This window comes from Sesamum indicum, linkage group LG10 (genome assembly GCF_000512975.1).
Source record: "Sesamum indicum cultivar Zhongzhi No. 13 linkage group LG10, S_indicum_v1.0, whole genome shotgun sequence".
In the NCBI taxonomy this organism is placed as follows: Eukaryota; Viridiplantae; Streptophyta; class Magnoliopsida; order Lamiales; family Pedaliaceae; genus Sesamum; species Sesamum indicum.
The window spans coordinates 4,956,047-4,977,985 of record NC_026154.1 but is presented as its reverse complement, the minus strand read 5'-3'; the positions used below and the strand labels follow the sequence as shown (position 1 = coordinate 4,977,985).

General features: G+C 34.1%; 5 protein-coding genes across 6 annotated transcripts in view; all 5 read left to right on the top strand.

The window, feature by feature from the left end:
- Window positions 2,108-4,122, top strand: LOC110011264 (putative pentatricopeptide repeat-containing protein At1g12700, mitochondrial). The gene has a single exon (XM_020697378.1). The coding sequence runs from the start codon at window positions 2,228-2,230 to the stop codon at window positions 4,013-4,015; it is 1,788 nt and encodes a 595-aa protein (XP_020553037.1). The 5' UTR covers window positions 2,108-2,227; the 3' UTR covers window positions 4,016-4,122.
- On the top strand, window positions 7,558-9,476 carry LOC110011251 (putative pentatricopeptide repeat-containing protein At1g12700, mitochondrial). 2 transcript variants are annotated; one of them, XM_020697379.1, is made up of 2 exons: window positions 7,558-7,723; window positions 8,333-9,476. In XM_020697379.1, exons 1-2 carry the CDS (start codon window positions 7,669-7,671, stop codon window positions 9,445-9,447), a joined length of 1,170 nt encoding a protein of 389 aa, XP_020553038.1. In that variant the 5' UTR covers window positions 7,558-7,668; the 3' UTR covers window positions 9,448-9,476. The 2 variants fall into 2 exon arrangements, with proteins under 2 accessions (XP_020553038.1, XP_011091557.1); XM_011093255.2 differs by having other exon boundaries at window positions 7,872-9,476.
- LOC105171963 (putative pentatricopeptide repeat-containing protein At1g12700, mitochondrial) lies at window positions 17,059-19,119 on the top strand. The gene is made up of 2 exons (XM_020697381.1): window positions 17,059-18,418; window positions 18,452-19,119. The coding sequence occupies exons 1-2, from the start codon at window positions 17,206-17,208 to the stop codon at window positions 18,985-18,987; spliced, it is 1,749 nt and encodes a 582-aa protein (XP_020553040.1). The 5' UTR covers window positions 17,059-17,205; the 3' UTR covers window positions 18,988-19,119.
- LOC105172080 lies at window positions 20,103-21,080 on the top strand. The gene has a single exon (XM_011093417.1). It carries the CDS (start codon window positions 20,103-20,105, stop codon window positions 21,078-21,080), a length of 978 nt encoding a protein of 325 aa, XP_011091719.1.
- Window positions 21,389-21,939, top strand: part of LOC105172079 — a 1,157-nt gene continuing 606 nt past the window's right edge. Inside the window, exons 1-2 of the mRNA XM_011093416.1 lie at window positions 21,389-21,766; window positions 21,872-21,880. Of these exons, the coding sequence (XP_011091718.1) occupies window positions 21,389-21,766; window positions 21,872-21,880 (387 nt within the window). The remainder of the gene's footprint in view (window positions 21,767-21,871; window positions 21,881-21,939) is intronic.

The following is a 21,939-nucleotide window of genomic DNA, read 5'->3' as shown; positions in this document are numbered from 1 at the left end:
CATTTCATACTTGTTGGCGTGAATAAAAAGTGAACGTATTTTCAGTTAATCCATGCTTTAAAGTATCTATATCTATATTATACGTAAAAATAGGAAAAAATGCAACGCATCCCCGTGATATGGGTAATGTGCATGATAGCCTCTGTGATATAAAAATATCAAATTATTTTCCTGTGAAAATTTTATTGTAGCAATTGGACCTCTGCGAATTCAATGTGTGGCGTATGCTGCCCCACCTTCATCAAATGAAAGAGGTTAAGAGCAAAATACCCCTGTGTTAATGATAAAGAGCAAATTACCTACATTTTTCCCCAATCATATCCTAAATGTTTGTTTCCCATTGTGAACAATCATATCCTTATTTGAATAATTCTTTTTATAATAAATCAAATTAGTTATAATATAATAAAATTCTATAAACGAAATACTATTTAGTAGTCCTAATTTCTATAAATTGCTTAGACAATCATAAATATATCCAAATAAAGTTAAATAAATAGGCAAATAATAGTTTAACATAATTAATTTGTTAAAAGAGATTTTAAATATTTTATGAAAAATTTAACTTACAAGGGCACAAAAAATTTAGAACGAAATAGCATTTGAATAATATATAAGATATTAATCTAAATTTAAAAATTAAAAAAAATAAAAAATGAAATTATAAGTAAAAGTTATCAACCTTATTAAATTATAAATACTTTCGAAAATTTTAATATGAATAATTTCTAACTAATTAATTTTATTTTCATATTAATATTTGATAATTGTTTTTAAATTGTACTTTTATTTGTACCATAATATATTGGAGGTAAAATACTATTAATAAGTACAACTTATGATTATGATCAAATATTTAAAAGCCAAAATCTTTTTAAGTGTTCATTCATGCTGGGAAAAGATATTATTCCTTAAGTATATATTCTTTTCAATAATAAATAAGAATTAGTTATATAAGGGGTAAAAATAATATAATTGGTCCCTTAAGTTTGCGTTAAAAATCACGTTAGTCCCTGAAGTTCATTTCTTAAAATTGATGTCTCTAAACTTTAATTTTTATCTGAAATTAATTTCTCTAACCGTTTTCCATGAAAATGTGGCCGAAAAAATGATCATGTGACGGACATATTAGGAAGAAAATAATTAATAATACTAGAAGTTGTCAATAAAAAGTTTTAATAAGAAGATCAATGAGGTCAAGTGGCAAATATATTAGCTTAATTTTCCATTGTTTAATAATAATAATGATGAGATTATAGAAGAATTTTCCATTGTTTGTTGAAATTTAGATAATAGTTTAATTTGATCGTAAAAAAATCTAGCTGCATAAATAAAATTAAAGTAAAAATTGAGTAAAAGACTAGAACAAAATTTATTTTTATTTATTTTAGGGTAAATTTCAATGACCTCTCTGAGGTTTGTCATAATTACGAATACCCCTCTCGTTGTGTGAAAATTATAAATATCTCCCTGATGTTTGATGAAATTATGTAATACTTGGATGGAGGTATGAAATTGTCAACTTTATCCTTACTGTATTTATGTATTTTTTTAAAAAAATTAAAAACTTATAGAAAAATCAAACGGGGTCGTATTCTACAGCCATGATGTTTTGCCTTTTATCATGATATTATTTAATTTTTATATATTATTTTTTATGATATGAAACTTATTAAATTAATAATCTCTATATTTTTCTTATGTTTGTCTCATTACATTTTACTATTTATTTATCTTTTGGAGTTTATTTTTTAAATATCTATGCTGATTGCTTGATTTTGTTAGACAAGGAGGAATAAATTTATTTAATATTTAATAAGTACATATTTCATTTTTAATTTGTATAATTCTACTTAATTGGTAATTTAATTTTTTTTCTATTTAAACTATTCAAATTTGATTATCATTAGTATTTTGTGTTTAGATGATGTTTTACAAGATGGAATGAATCACCAGATATTATTTTACATTTAATTTATTTCTCAAGCTATTTAAATATTATTCAACTAAATCAATGATCATATATGCTTCTTAATTCTTACATATAATTTAAGCCTTTTTTTTTAAATTCAAATAGATGAAAAGATATTTATACCCTTAAGCCGCTGTCTCAGTTGATTAACTTTTCTATCAGAACTTATACACTGAATAGCTCTGCCCTCGTGAAGTGGCTAAACAGCAGAGAGCACATTCCTGATTTTCAATTATATTTTGCCTTTCTTGAATTATGAAGAAGATGAGGGTTTTTGCAATGGCTGTTATTCGTAGAGGATTTGCTGCAAACAAGAGCTATACTGTAACTTCTCCACTCTCTTTTCTCTCTTCATCTTTTCATAATCTCACCCATAAGAATATGCCCTTTTCTCCAAACCCCAGAATAGATTTCAGTTATATTCATGATGTAGATGATGCTGTTTTCTTGTTTCGTCAAATGCTCAGAATGCGCCCACAGCCATGTGTTGTTGAGTTTAATAAACTATTGACTTCTATTGTCAAGATGAAAAAATACTCTGTTACCCTTAATGTATTCGACGAAATGCGTCAATCGGGTGCCCCTGTAGACGAGTATACATTGACTATCGTGATTAATTGCTATTGCCTTCTCAATCGAGTTGACTTTGGATTTGCTATCTTGGGCAGTTTCTTCAAGCGCGGATACGAGCCAAATATCATTACTTTCACCACACTTATAAAAGGGCTCTTTTTAGATGATAAAGTCGTCGAGGCAGAAAAATTATTCAAAAAGTTATTGACGCTGAAACTCTGCGAACCCAATGAAGTTACTATTCTTACTGTGATAAATGGGCTATGCAAAGCTGGACACACTCTCACTGCATATGATTTGCTTCGGTTATTTGAAAAGACAAGCTTCAAACCTGATGTTTCTTCTTATAACTCAGTGATTGACAGTTTGTGCAAGGATCGCATGGTTGATGATGCGCTCCAGCTCCTAGCCAAAATGATTGACAAGGGCATTTCACCCAATATTGTCACATATAGTTCTATACTTCAGGGTTTGTGCAATTTCGGTAGATGGAAAGAGGCGAAAGACTTAATTACTGTAATGGTGGATCACAAGATATCTCTAGATGCGGTTACTTTCAATATATTGGTGGATGCATTTTGCAAGGAAGGACTGGTCAAAGAGGCTGAGGATGTTGTTGAAATTATGATGCAAAGAAACATTTCTCCTAATGTTGTCACGTACACTACTCTCATAGATGGTTACAGCTTGGTTGGGCAAATTGATAAAGCAAGAAAAGTATTTGACTCCATGCCAGGTAAAGGTTTGAAGCCTTGTATCATTAGCTATAGTAGCTTGATCAATGGATATTGCAAGAATGGAAAGGTAGAGGAAGCTTGGGCCCTTTTCCTCGAAGTTCGTCGTAAAGGGTTAGATTACGATGTAGTTACCTATAACACCATGGTACAAGGATTATTTGGTGCAGGTAGATGTGCTGATGGATTGAAGCTTTTCAAAGATATGCACACTCATCAACTAATTCCCAATGTAGTGACTTACAATACCTTATTGAATGGCTTGTGCATGAACAAGCAGATTGTTGAAGCATTTTCCTTCCTACACATAATGGAAGAACAAGGTGTTTATCCTAATATAATCACATGTACTATACTCATCCATGGATTGTGCAAGGATGGAAAAGTTGAAATTGCAAGAGATCTTTTCAATAGCCTCCCTTGCAAAGGTTTGCGACCTAATGTTCAATTATATAATATCATTATTGGTTCACTATGTCAAGGAGGACATGTAGAGGAGGCAAAACGTTTGCTTGTGGAAATGGAAAAAGGTGGTTGTGCACCTGATAATGTGACATATAACGTCTGTATCCAAGGTTTGCTTAAAAGAAGGTTGCTTGCCGAGGCAAAGACGTTCTTGGATGAAATGTGCAGACAAGGATTCTCACCCAATGCAACTGTTGTATCTATGTTGCTTGATCAACTTCAAGACAAAGGTTGGAGATACTGTTCCTCTGAAAGTACTGATAACTGCTAATGTCTCATGTATGCTACAACATATTAATTTTTATTCAACAACTTTAATTATGGCCCTAACTACTTTTTTTAAAAGCTTTTTAAGTAAATAGTATAGAAATTGTTCAACTTGTGCAATAACTTTTACTTTTAGTTGTTAAAACTGATATAGTTTTAACAAATATTTTTTGACTGTTTTTATCTTTTTGTATATGATTTACATAATAGTGTTTGTTTGTTTGTTTTTCATAAACGAAAGAAAGAGTCCGATGCAGGATTTTTTGGGGTTCCCCCTCATCTTCATATCATACAAAATCAAACTAAAATTTCGGGACACAAAATTCTATTTCGATACTATTTTTTACCTAATTAATCAATTTTTAAGAAAAAAGTCTGAGATTGATTAGAATAATAAAATTTAGTTTTTCTTTAATAATAAATCTGATATTTTTTTATATATTTCTTACTTATTATATTGATATATAATTGTAATATAATATATACACATATATATTATTAAAAGAATTTCGAGACCGTGTCAAACATTGAATTACTCCAAAATTGTATAGACGGCCTATGTCTCATGCCTACGATACACGACTGCAGTACTTAGTGTAAGTTTTTATAGGACATTTGATGTTTTATCTCGAGATTCTCAACTTTGAACATTTCAAATGGACCTTTAGAAGTTGATTTCATAACTAACAAATCTGTGTAACTCAATTCTACGGGGTTATCCTTTCAGTTTTTAGGCATTTTGTTGTGACATTAAAACCTCATTTAATGTAAGTGGTAAGCACAATAATGCACAATGCCAGTTTGATGAATTCTTATCATATCCATTAAATCTATATTATTTCGATAGAAAATGACGAATACAAAAAGTCCAATTTAATTAATTTTTGATCACCTATTTAAACAAATTATTAATATTCCTACTTGGAATGTTGCAAATAGAAAAAGCCATTTCAGAGCCCAACAAAATGTCCCAAATACTTTTTACTTTTTTTAAAATATATCTTTAGAGTTCATATTTACATTCCATTCTTATGTGTGCATGCAGAAGATTGAAATTCAAACTTTGTAAGTAGTTTCAAGAGTAATCTTATGTGTATTGAAAGGCCTAGAGATTGTAAGCATGTTACCGTATTTTAATTTTGTTTTTATGTTTTACAAATATCTTTTGGTTTCCGAAATCATTTACTTAACTTAGAGAGATTCCCATTATTTTAACATTTTCATGATTAAAATTTAAATTGCCTGTGTTCAATATATCATATTATATTTTAATAATTCTTTTTTCTAAAAACATTGCAGCATGAATGCATTTATTTATATCAAATAAAAAGACTTGCCACTTCTCTTTTTGTCGAAGTTGCTTTTCTTTTTCATCTAACTCACTATTTTTTTTTTTCTGAGTTTTGGGAATTTTCTCATTCATAGGTTCGAAATATATATCTCTGAATTGAAGGCCGGATTGCTTTTCCTATTCTTGAACTCTTTTATGATATGGCTAAAATGTTTGACGTTTTCTTAAACCTATTCCTAAGCCTTTCATCCTACTGGCTTGGTTGAGGCAAAGCTTGGAACGTAGTCCATTGTAGAGGTGCGAAAGCGCCGTTATTTACGAATATCCCCTCGTTGTGTGAAAAATTATAAAAATTTTCTGATGTTTGATGAAATTATGTAATACTTGGATGGAGGTATGAATTGTCAACTTTACCCTTATTGTATTTATGTATTTTTTAAAAAAAAATTAAAAACTTATAGAAAAATCAAACAAGGTGGATAATTTTTTTTTTGAAAATTATAAAAAAATTATCCACTCAATCCATAAAATTTTTTTAAAAAATAAAATAAAATTATAATTTATAATCTACAAGGGCATTTTAATAAATTCACCACAAAATGGATGGAAATCTAACGGATTGAGCTAATTATTAGACGATCATTAAAATTAGAGGAATATTGATAATTTTTCAAACAATAAGGGGGTATTCGTAATTATATCAAACCTTAGGGGAGGTCGTTGTAATATACCCTTTTATTTTAATATCAATTACTTGAATAGATTGAATTAAGAGAATATTAGTATTTTGAACTTTAGTTTGTTATTAAATTGACTTCAAATATTGCAAAAATGAATTAAATACTACTAAAAGAGAAGTAAATTAGCCAAAAAGAAAGAAAAAATGATAAGTTTTACAGCAAAATACATATATAATTTACTACAACCTACACAATAAAAGAATCTAATTTTCATAAAAAAAAAAACAAAAATTAGAACTATATATCTTAATGATGGCATAGAAATAATTGGCTTAATAACACCAAGACAAACAAAAATAAAGAGATACACAAAATGATAATACAATCAACAAAAGTCACAAATTTTGCCATGAAACTGTGTATATATATATATATATATATTTGGATAAATGTAAGTTTCATTAATAAAACAAGATCGTATAGTACAACAATGCTCAACTGGTGGTTTCTCCCTCAATATGCCAAGAAATACGCAATAATCTATATAACTCATATCAACTAACAGAACGAGATAAATTAACACTAATAATCTTTTGTCTAATATCTTCCGTATGCTCAAAGTGTCTTAAATTTCGTTCCCTCCAAATGTGATACATGAAACTATATATTTACTAAGGACATATATATCACAAAAAAAACTTAATAAATTGCAATTATTTAGAAACCATATGATAATTATTATATTAGTACTTTAATAAATAAATAATTATTATTAATTATATTTTTCAAAACAATTCAAGGTTTGTAAATATTTATAATTTTTACAAATATTTCTTTAAAAAATAAATAAATATTAATTTTCCATGTGCACGTGCATTTTGCTAGTAATATTGAAAAGTTAATTAGCACAAAATTCGGCCATTGTTTTGAATCTTTTTGTCCATTTTTTTTAAATTTTAACTAAGTCTTGCAGAATTATTCCTAGAAAATATAATTTTCCCTTTTCATATTTATATATTAGTTTTTTCTTTTTTTATTTCTAAATTTTCAATATTACTGGCTCATTTTTTATATATAATTATTTTATTTATTTTTCTTTTAAAAAAAATTGGGTAGAAGGGATTAGACGTTGACCCCTACCCATCTATTAATATATGGAAACATTTTACAATTTTGGGAAGCAATAATAAATACATTTTTATTTTTATTTATTCTACACTTGCGCCTTTTATTTTAACCAAAAGAGTGGTTATTACACCAAAGGAGAGAAGAATGTGTATGGTCAATGGGGTTTAGTTTAGTTGGTGAAGATAAGATCTCTTGATTTTAAGATCGTGGGTTCGAAGTTTTATTTTATGTATGAGATGTTATTTTTCGGCTAAATTCTATTTTATTTCCTGTGTTTTGCTAAATGAGCAAAAAAACCTCTTATGTTTTAAAAATAGACAAAAAAAATCCTCCTATTTTCAAAATCCGAGTAAAAAAAACCTATTTAGTTACAAATTGATGAAAAGTGGATATGATTGTTCGATATTGATATTTTTATTTATATATATAAAAAAAAATACGGGACGCTTGAGTCGCCATCTCGGTTGATTCTCATTTTTCTATCACCTGCTCACACTTTATGAGTAGCTAAAGAGCACACTCTACACTTTAATCCCATTCTTCAATTCTGTGAAGTAGATGAGAGTTTCTACAATGGCTCTTCTTCGTAGAGGTTTTGCTGCAGAAAAGAGAGGTACTGTAATTTCTCCACTCTCTTTTCTCTCTTCATCTTTTCATAATTTCAGCCATAAGGATATGCCCTTTTCTCCAAACCCCAGAATGGATTTCAGTTGTATTCATGGTGTAGATGATGCTGTTTTCTTGTTTCGTCAAATGCTCAGAATGCGCCCACAGCCTTCTGTTGTTCAATTCACCAAACTGTTGAATGTTGTTGTCAAGATGAAACAATACCGTGTTGCCCTTAATATATTCGACGAAATGCGTCAATCGGGTGCCCCTGTAGACGAGTATACATTGACTCTCGTGATTAATTGCTATTGCCTTCTCAACCGAGTAGACTTTGGATTTGCTATCTTGGGCAGTTTCTTCAAGCGCGGATACGAGCCAAATATCATTACTTTCACCACACTTATAAAAGGGCTCTTTTTAGATGATAAAATCGTCGAGGGAGAAAAATTATTCAAAAAGTTATTGACGCTGAAACTCTGTGAACCTAATCAAGTTACTATTCTTACTGTGATAAATGGGCTATGCAAAGCTGGACACACTCTCACTGCATATGATTTGCTTCGGTTATTTGAAAAGACAAGCTGCAAACCTGATGTTTTTTCTTATAACTCAGTGATTGACAGTTTGTGCAAGGATCGTATGGTTGATGATGCGCTCCAGCTCCTAGCCAAAATGATTGACAAGGGCATTTCACCTGATATTGTCACATATAGTTCTATACTTTGGGGTTTGTGTAATTTCAGCAGATGGAAAGAGGCGAAAGACTTAATTACTAAAATGGTGGATCACAAGATATCTCTAAATTTGATTACTTTCAATATATTGGTGGATGCATTTTGCAAGGAAGGACTGGTCAAAGAGGCTGAGGATGTTGTTGAAATTATGATGCAAAGAAACATTTTTCCTGATGTTGTCACGTACACTACTCTCGTAGATGGTTACAGCCAGGTTGGGCAAATTGATAAAGCAAGAAAAGTACTTGACTCCATGCCAGGTAAAGGTTTGAAGCCTTCTATCGTTAGCTACAGTAGCTTGATCAACGGATATTGCAAGAATGGGAAGGTAGATGAAGCTTGGGGCCTTTTCCTCGAAGTTCCTCGTAAAGGGTTAGATTACAATGTAGTTACCTATAGCACCATGCTACAAGGATTATTTGGTGCAGGTAGATGTGCTGATGGATTGAAGCTTTTCAAAGATATGCAAGCTCAGCAACTAATTCCGAATTTAGTGACTTACAGTATCTTGTTGAATGGCTTGTGCATGAACAAGCATATTGATGAAGCATTTTCTTTCCTACACATAATGGAAGAACAAGGTGTTAATCCTGACATAATTACATACAGTATACTCATCCATGGATTATGCAAGGATGGAAAATTTGAGATTGCAAGAGATCTTTTCAGTAGCCTCCCTTGCAAAGGTTTGCGACCTAATGTTCAATTATATACTATCATTATTGGTTCACTATGTCAAGAAGGACATGTAGAGGAGGCAAAACGTTTGCTTGTGGAAATGGAAAAAGGTGGTTGTGCACCTGATAATGTGACATATAACGTCTGTATCCAAGGTCTGCTTAAAAGAAGGTTGCTTGCCGAGGCAAAGACGTTCTTGGATGAAATGTGCAGACAAGGATTCTCACCCGATGCAACTGTTGTATCTATGTTGCTTGATCAACTTCAAGACAAAGGTTGGAGATACTATTCCTCTGAAAGTACTGATAAGTGCTAATGTAAAATCAAATTAGACGCCAAATTCTATTCCGATTCGGATTTTTATCTAATTAATCATTTTTTTAAGAAAAAATTCTGATATTAATTATAATAATAAAATTTACTTTTTCTTTAATAAACAAATCTGATATTTAATTTAATATTTTTATATATTTCTTACTTATTGTATCTATATATAATTGTAAATCTGTAATATAATACAGTAAAACCTCTATAAATTAATAATCTTGGGACCATGAAATTTTATTAATTTAGAGAGATATTAATTTATCGATAAATTAATATTTTATTAATTAAAAGAGAGATTTTTTAAATTCAGCAAATTTAGTACATATGTATTGAAAATAAATAAATTCATATATGTTTCAATGATTATATTCATGCATCAATTAATTTTTTATAACTAATTAAATATATTCATGTATAATATCAATTCATTATTTACAATTAACTATTATATTCATAGACACATGTATCAATTCATTGGAATAACTTAAATATACATGTTTACATTAATTCGCTGCACTTAAATAAATATTATACCCAATTAAATATATTCATGCATGATGAATGAAACATATACTACATAAATCTCAATATGATAATAAAATAATTCATCACACCCAACCATGTCTTCTCATCTAAAAGGCATCACAAAATCATCCATGAATGATCAAATGCGTAAAGCATTACAGACTTCACATTTTAGTAAATTACCATAATATTTATAATTGTAATATTTATGAATTATTAATTTAGAGTTTTAATGGGACCTAATATTTATAAAGGAATTTTTCAAAAAATTATTATTTTATTATCTTATCGAATTTGATGATTTTTTACAAAGGCCCAAATCGGGACCGAAAGATTTTATTATTTTAGAGAGTTTATTAATTTATAGAGTATTAATTTATAGAGGTTTTACTGTATATACACATGTATATTATTAAAAGAATTTTTTGACCCGTGCCAAACATTGAATTACTCCAAAATTGGATAAACGACCTGTGTCTTATATCGACGAAACATGGCTGCAGTACTTAGTGTAAGTCTTTATAAAACACTCGATGCTCTATTTCGAAATCCTCAACTTGAAATATTTCAGACCGACGCTTAGAAGTTGATTTCATAGATACCAAGTCTATGTGTAACCCAACTTCACGGGGTTATCATTTCGGCCTGTGTTCATTTTATTGTGACACTGAAACCCCGTTAAATATAAATGATAAGCACAATAAAACACAATATCAATTTAATGAATTCTTATCATATCCATTAAATTCATATTATTTTGATAAAAATATACGAATAAAAAACATATTCTAACAATTAATATTCCTACTTGGAGATGTTGCAAATAGAAAAAGCCATTTCAGACCCCAACAAAATTACCCAAATACTTATACTTTTTTTTTAAAATATTTTTTTACAGTTCATATATACATTCCATTCTTATGTGTGCATGCAGATTTGAAATTCAAACTTTATAAGTAGTTTCAAGAGTAATCTTCTTGTGTGTATTTAAAGGCCTCGAAATTGTATGCATGTAAGCATGTTACTGGATTTTATTTTTGTTTCTTTGTTTTACAAATATCTTTTGGTTTCCGAAATCATTTACTTAACTTAGAAAGATCCCCATTATTTTAACATTTGCACAATTAAAAATTAAATCGCCTATATTCAATGTATCATATTATATTTTAATATTTTTTTTTCTAAAATCATTGCCCCATGAATGCATTTATTTATATCAATAAAAAGACTTGCCACTTCAGGGTTTTTTTTTCTTTGTCCAAGCCACTTCTCTTTTAGTCGAAGTTGTTTTTCTTTTTTATCTAAATTACTTTTTTTTTTTTTGTGAGTTTTGGGAATATCCCCATTCATAGATTCAAAATCTATATCTCTGAATTTAAGGCTGGTTTGCTTTTCCTATTCCTGAACTCTTCTATGATATGGCTATAATGTTTGACATTTCCTTAAAACTATTAGTCCCTAAATCTTTTATCCTACTGGCCGAGTTGAGGCAAAGCTCGGAACCTAGTCCGTTGCAGAGGTGCGGAAGCGCCATTATTTCTTTCTTTGCTCACCCAAACTTTGGAGGTTTGCTCTTATGTGGATCTCAAATCCTCTTAAGCAACTTAAGTATTTTTTAAAGAGTCGCCCTGCTGCTTTCCATAAGTTGATGGAATTTTTAAATGCCTACCCATTGGATCTCCTCAAATTAGTCCACCTTGCTATCCTTTAGGCTGAGCCCTAAAGAGGCAGACATGGATCCGGTTGTCTGTATATTCACTTGCAGCCTTTTTTTCTTGTTGTTTTCCTGCTTCATAGATAGTTTAACTGAATTTTCACAATTATTTTGTACCGATTTTCTAGAAGCAAAAATATTTTAAAAGTTGCTGTGAGATAGGGCTAAGAAAAGGAAAGGGGAGAACATCCATGCTATTGGCTCCTCTACTAAGAGAACCTTGTTGAAGAGTCCTCCTTCCACCCCAGATAGTTCGGCGTCCATAGGGGATCTTAAGGGCAAACAACTTGTTGATCTGCTGCAGATATCCTCTAAAAGGGCTAAAGGTTCTTCTGGCTTTGTTGTACCTCCTACTTTTCACCCTACTACACGAGCTGAGACCCCTCGCTGTGTTGAAGAGAAGACAATTAAGAAAGAAATCTTCCCTGACTAGAGTTTGTCAAAAAATCAATACCTGCTACTGGAGGAGGGAAAAGGGAGCATGGGCGCGTAGATTTCCTGAAAGGAGTACCTCCTCTGCTGGACATGAAGTATATGGACAATTTACCTCATGCAAAAACTATTAATCTCTTTGTCTTCTGTCTTGCAGGGTAATAATACAAGCCTTTGGAGTTGCAATAACTTTTATAATTGTAATGAGAACTCAACTTGGACCATGTACTCTGGCAGACAGGCCTGCCAGCAAGACTCTATTAGCTGTTGGCCCTCGCCAAGATATGGAAAACCTAGGAGAGGTTTTTCAGCCACCCTCATCAATGCCTCGGATTCATTCTTAGCCATGTCCAAAAGTTTTTGATACATCCGTGCATTTTCCTTCTTAGAAAGTTGGCAGTTCCCCTAGGCATTCTTCCTCGCATCTTTCTACTTGGCCGCCTCCCCACCCAGCAAGCGTTCCACCCAATCCTCCAACCTCTTCTTCTTTCTATCTGAATGGGGAAGAGGAGATATAACCTAGGGGCAGGACAATATCTCACACAACACCACTATCTCCTAATGGATACGCAAAAAGTCAGACAACTCAATACATGGGATCAAAAACTCATAAATATTAATGGAAAAAGTGTGAGATACCATGCTGACATAGTAACATAGCATGCCAGTCAACGCTTCCCTAGAAACAGAAATAGGGTGTGCTTGTCCCCTAGCATCAACACCCCCTTCAAAACTCCAAGAATAATCCAGACTCCCCCTCTCACTCCTGCACGAGGGACTTTTAAGCGTAAAGGCCTCAGTTAGGGGAGAAATGTTAGCACCTAGGGGAGAAAACCCATGCATCCCAAAGGAGAGGGGGTTTAGGAATAGGAGGGGTGGCGGTAGAGAGTGTGACTACCTACAGAGAAACTTCGAATGAAGGCTAGTTAGAGGAGCTGCCCTTGGACCTCTTTGATAAACCTTCAGGGGTGGAGGTCGAGCAGCTCCTTTGGGAGTCACTGGAAGGTGGGGTCCCTCCAATTGGTCGAGAAGAAGGGCCTGCTGTCAGACGGCATCTTGGGCTGCCCTAATGGCTTTGTCGCAGCTATTTTGTAAACATGGTTCACTCTAAAAAATAGATAAAACTATCAAGTTAGACCACATTTGAGAAGAATGCAACCATAGAGGAATAATATTGAAAACCTACGGGCTCCTCCAATGACCTCCTTGGGGCTCAAACCGAATTGAGAAAGAAACCTCTCGTCCATTAACCCCCTACAGTCATAGGGGTCAGGGTAAAGGTCCTCTAAGATGGCGGTGAGCCTGCAGTTCTTTCCCTTATAGACAAAGAGGTGCTGGGAAGGAGTTCATAAATCCATTAGTGAGGAAAAACCCAGCAGATGGACGAAAAACATAAAAGAAACTACCCCTTCAATTCTTTGGAACATTATGGGCAAGAAGAAAGTGAACCCCTCGACGAGGGAATATGTGAAAAATGTTAGGCTCAAATTTCTTTAGTTGAAAACAAGTAAAAGGACTCTATCCAGAAGCATGAATGCCATTAAAACAAAAAAATATGTAAATACCAACCAACAGAAGAAAGGAATTAGGCGTCAATTCGTTCAGGAGAACTTGAAAAATTTGGGTAAACTTTTCAAAGAAGTGAGGAATGAGGAAATAAAAGCCAATCTTAAATTGGATACTAAAGAAGTTCAAGCAATTGGGGAGAAGGGTATTCGGATGAATATCTAAGGAAGGAAGATAGATAACATCACTTTAAGAAATATCGTACTCTTGTCTTAAACGGCGAGCGTCAACATCCGAATGAGAAGGACACCCTATCCAATAAGATGGGACTAGTTGTCCTCTCTACCGATGTCCATGGATTCTTCTCCCTCTTCCTCTCCTAGAGAATAACCCCCTTCCTCATTCTTACTAATAGCCTTTTTTTGCAAGTCGGAAGGTTCATCAACCAGGCGGCATCGGTTGCCCGCTTATGCTCTAGCTTCGAGCCCCTTTGAAGATGGATGACCCAAGTCCTGTCCCTTAAGACCTAACTTTAGTAGGGTGATCGCTAGCAGATCGCTCACCCACAAATCACACAGACCCAATGGAGGAAGCTATCAAAGCTAAGAAGACAACAAGAGGTTCGCAGAATAAAAGAAAAGAAGGAAATAAAGAATCACAAGTAAAAGATTAAATAACACAAAGGAGAAAACTATACTTAAGGGATTAATACATGAGGAAGGGGAAATTCAAAAGCTCCAGGTTTTTTCTTCAGAGATAGTAGGGAATAAGGAAAGAGAAAGTGAAGGTTGTATTAAGAAAGAGGTTAAGGCAAGAATCACCTATGTCAAGTAACTGCTCCATATTATCGTCCAATTACCCTGACAAGAAGCGCATGATTCATAGAAGACTGTTCCCTCAGTAGATACGAGATGGACAAGCTTGGAGCTCCCCTTAAGGAGGCGGAAGGGTAAATACCCTTGGCTAAAGGCTAGCTACTCTAAGGAGGAATAAATTGATGCCCTCCTCCTCAGAGTGGGAGGGAGGGACTGAATAATACACCAGCAATGTGTTTGGCCAAATGTTGGACTAACCCATTTGAGGGTCCAATCAGCACTAAAATTTGGTATAATGGCCCAAAAATGCACGAGGCTTAAGAGAGAGTAGCCCCCATTGGACTGGATCCTGTGTATGGCTGTTTTGGAGATGGGCCCCAATCCACGACCATCAGCCCAAGACATTTAGTCTTAACTGGGTGGCTTAGTTGGCTATTCTTCCCAATGGTAGGAGACTATTTGCTCTGAGAGTGAGTAAGCGCCCATGGAGACTATGATAAGGACAAAATGTTTGATATGCTTACGCCCCCACTACCCCCTAGAATCTCAGGGCATATCTTCCGAAAGCTTATCTCATTAAAAATCCTCCTTGGAGATCGGACTCCCTGCAAATCTTTACCGCCAGCCTCCAGTTTTTGTGAAGACTTATACACAGCAACCGCTGACTTCCTGCCCCCTCATTCACTGGGGGCTACAGCTATAAAAACCAGTCCCCCTCCCGATTTAGGGTAACGTTATCTTAATACAAGCACACATATCAACTCACTACTCAAGCATTTGTTCCAGCACAATCATTCTTTCATTTTCTAAACACTCATTCCTAGTTTATTCGTTTTGGAATTATCTTTCTATCATCAATTACCGACTTAATAATCGTAGTGCTAATATATATATTTTTGCAGGTCCTCTCCCTTAGGCTTGCTAAAGATTCGACTTAAAGATTTTGAGCCAAAAGACTATCATAACGAGCATTTGTTGCTCGCATCATGGAGAAGATAAAATGTAATTTGTAACATAAATTTCAAAAGAATTGGCCTATGATTTCTCAAAGGGTAAATATCACTTTTGGTATCTCAACTATGCCACTTATCCAAATTTGGTCCCTCATGTTTCCCCCTCATCAAACTTAGTCCTTTAAATTTATAGATTCCATTCATTTCGGTCCCTTCCGTTATCAAACATAAGAACTCGAAAATGTGACCTTGCACAAAGAATTTTGTAGCCTCACCACTCCATCAAGCACACCATTTTATTATTTTATTAAATAAAATATTACTTATACATAATTATAAAATAAAAAAGATGTTAAGAAGTATCTCAAAAGCATACTGAAATTGAGGAAATTTATAAAGTTGAGGGACTAAATTTGATGAGAGAGAAATATGAGGGACCAAATTTAGATAAGCGGTGTAATTGAGGGACCAAAAATGATATTTACCCTTTTTCAAACATTAAAAATAATGAAAGATTGAAAATCAGATCGAATCAGAATACCTAACAAAAAAGATATTAATTTGAATGAAATCTAAAAATTTACTTTATCACTATTATTGAACAAGTAAAATTACATTAAAAAAAATATGTTACTGAAATATTTACTTGTAGAAAATAATGATTTTATCTGACTAAAAATAAAAAATACTACATGAGGTATACCAAGAGATTCATATAATTAAATTTCGACCAAAAAGTATCGTATTAAAATAAAAATACATGATTAGTGATAAATTAAATATATATATATATTATGATAAAAAATAATATTTTATTTTGAAGGTAGTGTGTGATTAAACTAAGAATAAATGATTACTGATAAGATAGACATATATATATTTATTCTGATAAAAATTAATCATAATGAAAGTATAGATAAACACTAATTTTGAAAAAAAGAATTTATTATCTTATTTCAATTATAGATATTCGAATTAGATAATACAACTTGTAATAAAAAGAATTCATTATGTTTCATAAATTTCGAAGTGTCCTCAACTTATATAATATATTACTAGCAGTATAGATAAAATAAAAATCGTGCATCATCTAATTAAAATGAAATTATATTACAAATTTTTAATTTGAGTAAACATAATTTATGCGCACATGTAACTTTAGTGTGCTTGATTTTATCATCCTAATCATTTCCTTAAAAGGTGATTGGATTTAAGACTCTTTAGTTTTGTTGAATTATTATTAGGAGATTATCTCTACTTGTTCCGATTTAGCCTGCGATTCATTTATTTCATAATGATTTGAATTATCAAAAAACGTCTGTATTAGTATTTTCATAATGATTTGAATTAGTATGTTTTGATAGAAAATAGATTAAATATGTATTTTTTTTTATATTATTGTCATCAATTATAAAAATTAAAATCAAAATGAAGCAAAATAGAAATTTTCTGTATGTCGAATAAAAATAATAGCCAAATATACCCTTATATAGATAAACTCCCGTCTAATTTTTTCTAAAAAATGGAGTTAACTCTTTGTTTTAACTGTTAACTTAACGGGCGATACGGATGAAAAATAAAATTTTAAATACCAAATCTGATCATTTAAAAATATAGGATATTAAAATTAAAAAAAAAAAGATATACTTTGGATACAAAAATTGAAATTATACCCTTAAGTCGCTGTCTCAGTTGATTATAACTTTTCTATCAGAACCTGAATACCTCTGCCCTTGTGAAGCAGACTTTATGAGTTGCTAAACAGCAGAGAATTATTTCCTTTTCTTGGATTTCTGGAGAAGATGAGAGTTTCTACAATGGCTGTTATTCGTAGAGGATTTGCTGCAAACAAGAGAGGTACTGTAACTTCTCCACTCTCTTTTCTCTCTTCATCTTTTCATAATCTCAGCCACGGAAATAGGCCCTCTTCGCCTAAGCCCAGAATAGATTTCAGTTGTCTTCATGAAGTAGATGATGCTGTTTTCTTGTTTCGTGAAATGCTCAGAATGCGCCCACAGCCTTCTGTTGTTCAATTCACCAAACTGTTGAATGTTGTTGTCAAGATGAAACAATACGGTGTTGCCCTTAATGCATTCGACGAAATGCGTCAATCGGGTGCCCCTGTAAACGAGTATACATTGAATATCGTGGTTAATTGCCATTGCCTTCTCAATCGAGTAGACTTTGGATTTGCTGTTTTGGGCAGTTTCTTCAAGTGCGGTTACAAGCCTGATGTCACTACTTTCACCACACTTATAAAAGGGCTCTTTTTAGGTGATAAAGTGGTCGAGGCAGAAAAATTATTCAAAAAGTTAATGACGCTGAAACTCTGTGAACCTAATGAAGTTACTATTCTTACTGTGATAAATGGGCTATGCAAAGCTGGACACACTCTCACTGCATATGATTTGCTTCGGTTATTTGATAAGACAAGCTTCAAACCTAATGTTAAAACTTATAGCACAGTGATTGACAGTTTGTGCAAGGATCGCATGGTTGATTATGCGCTCCAGCTCCTAGCCACAATGATTGACAAGGGCATTTCACCTGATATTGTCACATATAGTTCTATACTTCGGGGTTTGTGCAATTTCGGTAGATGGAAGGAGGCGAAAAACTTAATTACTGAAATGGTGGATCACAAGATATGTCTAGATGTGGTTACTTTCAGTATATTGGTAGATGCATTTTGCAAGGAAGGACTGGTCAAAGAGGCTGAGGATGTTGTTGAAATTATGATGCAAAGAAACATTTTTCCTAATGATGTCACGTACACTACTCTCATAGATGGTTACAGCCTGGTTGGGCAAATTGATAAAGCAAGAAAAGTACTTGACTCCATGCCAGGTAAAGGTTTGAAGCCTTCTATCATCAGCTATAGTAGCTTGATCAACGGATATTGCAAGAATGGAAAGGTAGAGGAAGCTTGGGGCCTTTTCCTCGAAGTTCCTCATAAAGGGTTAGATTACAATGTAGTTACCTATAACACCATGCTACAAGGATTATTTTGTGCAGGTAGATGTGCTGATGGATTGTTATTTTGTGCAGGTAGATGTGCTGATGGATTGAAGCTTTTCAAAGATATGCACACTCATCAACTAATTCCTGATGTAGTGACTTACAATACCTTGTTGAATGGCTTGTGCATGAAAAAGCAGATTGATGAAGCATTTTCTTTCCTACACATAATGGAAGAACAAGGTGTTAATCCCGACATAACTACATACGGTATACTCATCCATGGATTGTGCAAGGATGGAAAAGTTGAGATTGCAAGAGATCTTTTCAATAGCCTCCCTTGTAAAGGTTTGCGACCTAATGTTCAATTATATACTATCATTATTGGTTCGCTATGTCAAGAAGGACATGTAGAGGAGGCAAAATGTTTGCTTGTGGAAATGGAAAAAAGTGGTTGCTCACCTAATAGTGTGACATATAACGTATGTATCCAGGGTTTGCTTAAAAGAAAGTTGTTTGCCGAGGCAAAGGCGTTCTTGAATGAAATGCACAGGCGAGGATTCTCACCCGATTCAACTACTGTGTCTCTATTCCTTGATCAACAACAAGAAGAGGGTTTGAGATAATATTTCTATGAAAGTTTTGAATGCTAATGTATCATGCAAAAATCATATCTTGAAACCCTCTATATTTGAGGGTTATGATGATTGTTTGAGGAAACTTGCTATTACCAGTGCCAGCTCTGTCTCCATTGCTTTAGCATCATTGACAACTTTATTTTTTGAATGTCGGTGTGAGCACAAATTTTATTGTGTGAGAAAATCAAAACATGAGAAAATTATCACAAATAGAAATATGCATTGGATAGGTAAAAGTGGACACAATTTTTATTTAATTCTCTGATTCTTCTCTTCAAAGTAATATCTTGTAGATTTGATAAATTCAAAGGGTAAATCTTCTTGTAGATTTCCTTTGAATTTGAATTTGAATTTCTAAAACGTTAATTCAATGCCTAGGGCTTGTGATCCCAAATTAAACGTTATAGTTTTGACTTGAGATTTGAGGATTTGAAAGTGGATTTGCCACTTGGATCTTGTTGAGAACATATCTGTATATTTATAACGTTAATTCGAGGGTGATGAGAGCTAAAATACTAAAAGACAGGAATACCCTTAATGAAGGGTATTAACGACATTTCACACCTCAAACGGTCCTTTGAATTCCATAAGGAGTAAGGAGAAATTACGTGACATGGTTAAAGGGACAGGATCGCGGGAATGTAGCTAATAAAGCGATCCGGGCGCATGATCCCTTATTAGCCGCCTGATTAAGAGGCCGCAAAGGCCTAGGATTGAGACACGTGGCGGTCGCGTATGGAAAGTCGAGATTATATAAATAGGAGCAGTTTTACACTGATTAAGGTAAGCAAGAAATCTACAGTAATTCTATTACTCGAAATTATCTATTCAACCTCCGTTTTCTGACTTGGGCGTCGGAGTCTTATAGTCGGGCCTCGACCCGACTAGTTTGACGCGTTTTCTGTTCTACAGGTACTTCATTGGATTGGGAGAAGAAAGTGGACGCATCGTATAGATCACCATCTCTATTTCCTGCCTGATCAACTTGGCGCCGTCTGTGGGAAAGGATGGAGAGACACTCCAAAGAAAACGTGCCCGACATGGAGACACTCATAGAAACCAGAGAACCAATGATTCAGATGATGAGGACCGAACTACAATAAATGATTGAAGAAGCTAGCAGAAATGCGATCGTCGCCTACGAGAGGAAGACTGGTACTCTGGTGGAAAGGGAAACTACGAAGAAGAGGTTATTTAAAGACCTAGAACATGTGTCTGAGGGAACTAGTAAGAAGGTAACAGTCCCCAAGTACCATGCCCCCTCAGAAGTCGGGTCTAGCAGTCGGGATCGAAGTCACCAAAGGGGCCTAGCTATTTCGAGGGTTGAGGTGGACAACGTGAGCAAACAAATAGCCACGCTAGGGAAACAAATCGATGAACTCAAGAAGCGTGGGGAAATAGTTTTCCATAACCGAAACTCTCCTTTTTGTAACAAAATACTTACGGAGAAGGTCAACCCAAGCTTCAGGATGCCCGATCTCCCGAAGTATGATGGAACCAGAGACCCACATGAGCACCTGGCCGCTTTTGATATGGTAATGAACCTTTACGGGCAACCTAGCCCTATTACAGCTAAATTGTTTGCTACTACTTTAACAGGGAAGGCTCAGGAATGGTTCACGAGTTTGCATCCGGGGAGTATAGAATCGCACGAGCAACTTGTGCAAAAATTCACATTCCATTTCGCAAGTAAGAGGAAGCAAAAGCGATCTGCCACACATCTCTTCACTATACGACAAAGAGAGAATGAAACATTGAAGAGTTTTATGGGGCGCTTCAACAACGAGACGTTGGAGGTACAAGACCTCCGTATCGACATGATGATCAGCATTCTTATTCATGGATTGAAAAAAGGATTCTTCGCATCCGCTTTAGCTCGAGACCCTCCAACAGACGTAGAGCAGCTCATGGCGATGGCACAAAAGTACATAGATGAAGAAGAAATGAACGTCATGAAGGATGAAGAGTGGAGGTATAACATGGATCGAGGTCGAGATCGGGATCGAAAGGATAGAGAAAAGGAACCACGAGCAAGAGTCGAGAGAGCTCGAGAACCCCCATATCAACCTAAGTACACCTAATACACGCCATTGAGCATGACCAGGGCAACAACGCTCATGATGGTGGAAAAAGATGATATACTGCAGTGGCCCAAGCACACAAGGCTCACACCAGCGAAGAAACACTCGAATAAATATTGTCGTTTCCATAGGGAGAAGGGGCATGACACGGAAGAATGCTATCAGTTTAAAGATAAGATCGAGTGCCTGGTGCGACAGGGTTACTTTAAAGGTAATTGCAACATCTTGACAGAAAAGATGTTCGTCGTAGCTGATCGAGAAGCCTAGATAGAAAAAGGACGTAGACGGAACGCGGAAACGACCAAGGTATGGGAGACAACGCGCCTGTGAAAGACGTCATCCATACGATAGCAGGAGGGTCAGAAGGATGCTCCAACAGGATGAGGAAAAGGTTCGAAAGAGAGCATAGATCAAACAAACGAACACAGCTAATGAGGATAACTACTGAACAAGAAATCATGTTCGGAGACTGCGATGCGGGAGAAAGAGCAGGCGCAGATAATGATCAAATGGTAATCAAGATGGACATAGCAAATTTCACGGTCCATAAAGTATTAGTTGACAACGGGAGTTCGGCAGACATCATTTTCAGAGAGGTACTGAAGAAGATGGATTTGGATAGTGTAAGATTAAAACCTGTGAAAATGCTCTGGTCAGCTTTGGAGGAGCGGAAGTCGAATCGCTTGGTACAGTAGACCTTCCGGCGTTTATCGGGGAAGAACCGAAAAGAAAAGTATTGATGGTAAAATTCCTTGTTGTTGATACACCTTTTACTTACAATGTTATTCTAGGGAGACCAGGTCTCAATTCTTTCAGGGCAGTCGTCTCAACTTACCACTTAAAAATGAAATTCCCTACA